The 1,613-nt window shown below is 71.1% G+C and overlaps 1 protein-coding gene across 1 annotated transcript; it reads right to left on the bottom strand.

Annotated features, from left to right (window-relative positions):
* Nucleotides 1-218: 218 nt before the first annotated feature.
* Nucleotides 219-935, bottom strand: LOC136557304 (tetraspanin-7-like). The gene has a single exon (XM_066551014.1). The coding sequence runs from the start codon at nucleotides 933-935 to the stop codon at nucleotides 219-221; it is 717 nt and encodes a 238-aa protein (XP_066407111.1).
* Nucleotides 936-1,613: the final 678 nt, after the last annotated feature.

The raw sequence follows: 1,613 nt of genomic DNA, 5'->3' as shown, positions 1-1,613 counted from the left end.
GACACATGGCCAGGCTAGCAGGCACCTTCCCAGCACCTTCCTCTCTGAAGGACTTGAGATGTTCATAGCACACCTAACAGGCTCCAGAGGAATGGAGCCTGGAGGAGGATGCTCAAGTGGAAATGCTGAATCTGAATGAAGGCTATTCCCAGTGGGATGTATTCAGTTATGAGGGAAAGAAGAAAGCTGGAGGGGACTAGGGACAGGAGTGGGGGCATTCAGCGAGGGGTGGTGATGCCCAGCAGCTGGGCAGGGACTCGGGCAGCCAGCAGGCAGGCCAGCACAATGCCGACGAGCTGCAGCAGTGCCAGCCCCAGGGCAGCGGTGGCGACACAGAACATGTTGCTGCCGACGAAGGCGGACACCCTGCCGAAGCAGCCGTCGCGGTGCAGCCAGCGCACGTCGGGCGGGCCGCGCTGGCAGCCGCGGCGGGCCCGGCAGCAGCTGAGGGGCACCGAGCCGTTCTGCTGCAGCGCCCAGGGCGAGCGCAGCCAGTCGCGGTAGCTCTCCACACCGCAGCAGGACAAGGCTCGCTGCAGCGCGTCCAGGGCGTCCGCCACGCCGTCGTCCTCCCCGTAGGCCAGCAGCGCCCGGCGCAGCCCCTCCTGGAAGCCCTGCGCCAGGGTCTGGCGGTACAGGAGCGCCGAGAGCCCGGCCGCCAGCCCGGCCGCCAGCACGGCGGCCAGGAAGGCGCTGTAGGCGCGCAGGAGTCCCCGGTGCTCCGTAGCGGCGCCGAAGCATCCCAGGAAGCCCCAGATGATGACAGCGACGCCGGTAGCCAAGAGGATGGCGGGGGCGCTGGGGTAGCCGCTGGCCGACAGCGCCAAGTAACTTCCCAGAGACACCTTGGCCCAGAGGCCGATGATGAGCATGGTCAGCCCCGCTGCCCAGAAGACGAAGCTGAAGGCCATGAGGGACAGCTTGAGCAGGGTCATGGTGCCCTCTGGCCCCGGTGTCGTGGGGAGTGCGGTGGCGGTCACGGTGAGGGCCTCCCGCGGCCGCCGGTGCCGCCGGGGGCTGCGCAGCACGGGCGCCTCGGCGCTGTCCGAGGTGCGGCCCCGCCGGCTCCCCGAGCAGCCGTCGGTCGGTGCGGCCCGGTGCCAGTGCCTCCGCTCCTCCGCCCCGTCCCCTTTTGAGGGCGCGGCCCGGTGCCAGTGCCTCCGCTCCTCCGCCCCGTCCCCTTTTGAGGGCGCGGCCCGGTGCCAGTGCCTCCGCTCCTCCGCCCCGTCCCCTTTTGAGGGCGCGGCCCGGTGCCAGTGCCTCCGCTCCTCCGCCCCGTCCCCTTTTGAGGGCGCGGCCCGGTGCCAGTGCCTCCGCTCCTCCGCCCCGTCCCCTTTTGAGGGCGCGGCCCGGTGCCAGTGCCGCTGCTCCTCCGCCCCGTCCCCTTTTGAGGGCGCGGCCCGGGGCGGGCCGGGGCGCTCGGCCGCGCTGCAGGGCTCGGCGGGGCATGGAACCGGCCGGGGCGAGCAGCTGCACGGCCGCCGGCCGCGGGCTCTACTCTCGCCTCCCCGGGCGAAGTAAACGGGTGCGACTGGCAGCTAGCCCTGCCCGCAGCACTGCGGACCTGTGGCGGTGTTCGCAGGGATCCCATGATGAGGGAAGAGACGAGAATG

This window comes from Molothrus aeneus, chromosome 5, assembly GCF_037042795.1.
Source record: "Molothrus aeneus isolate 106 chromosome 5, BPBGC_Maene_1.0, whole genome shotgun sequence".
In the NCBI taxonomy this organism is placed as follows: domain Eukaryota; kingdom Metazoa; phylum Chordata; class Aves; order Passeriformes; family Icteridae; genus Molothrus; species Molothrus aeneus.
Note: the sequence above shows the minus strand (reverse complement) of the source record. Positions and strands in the feature narration are given on the sequence as shown.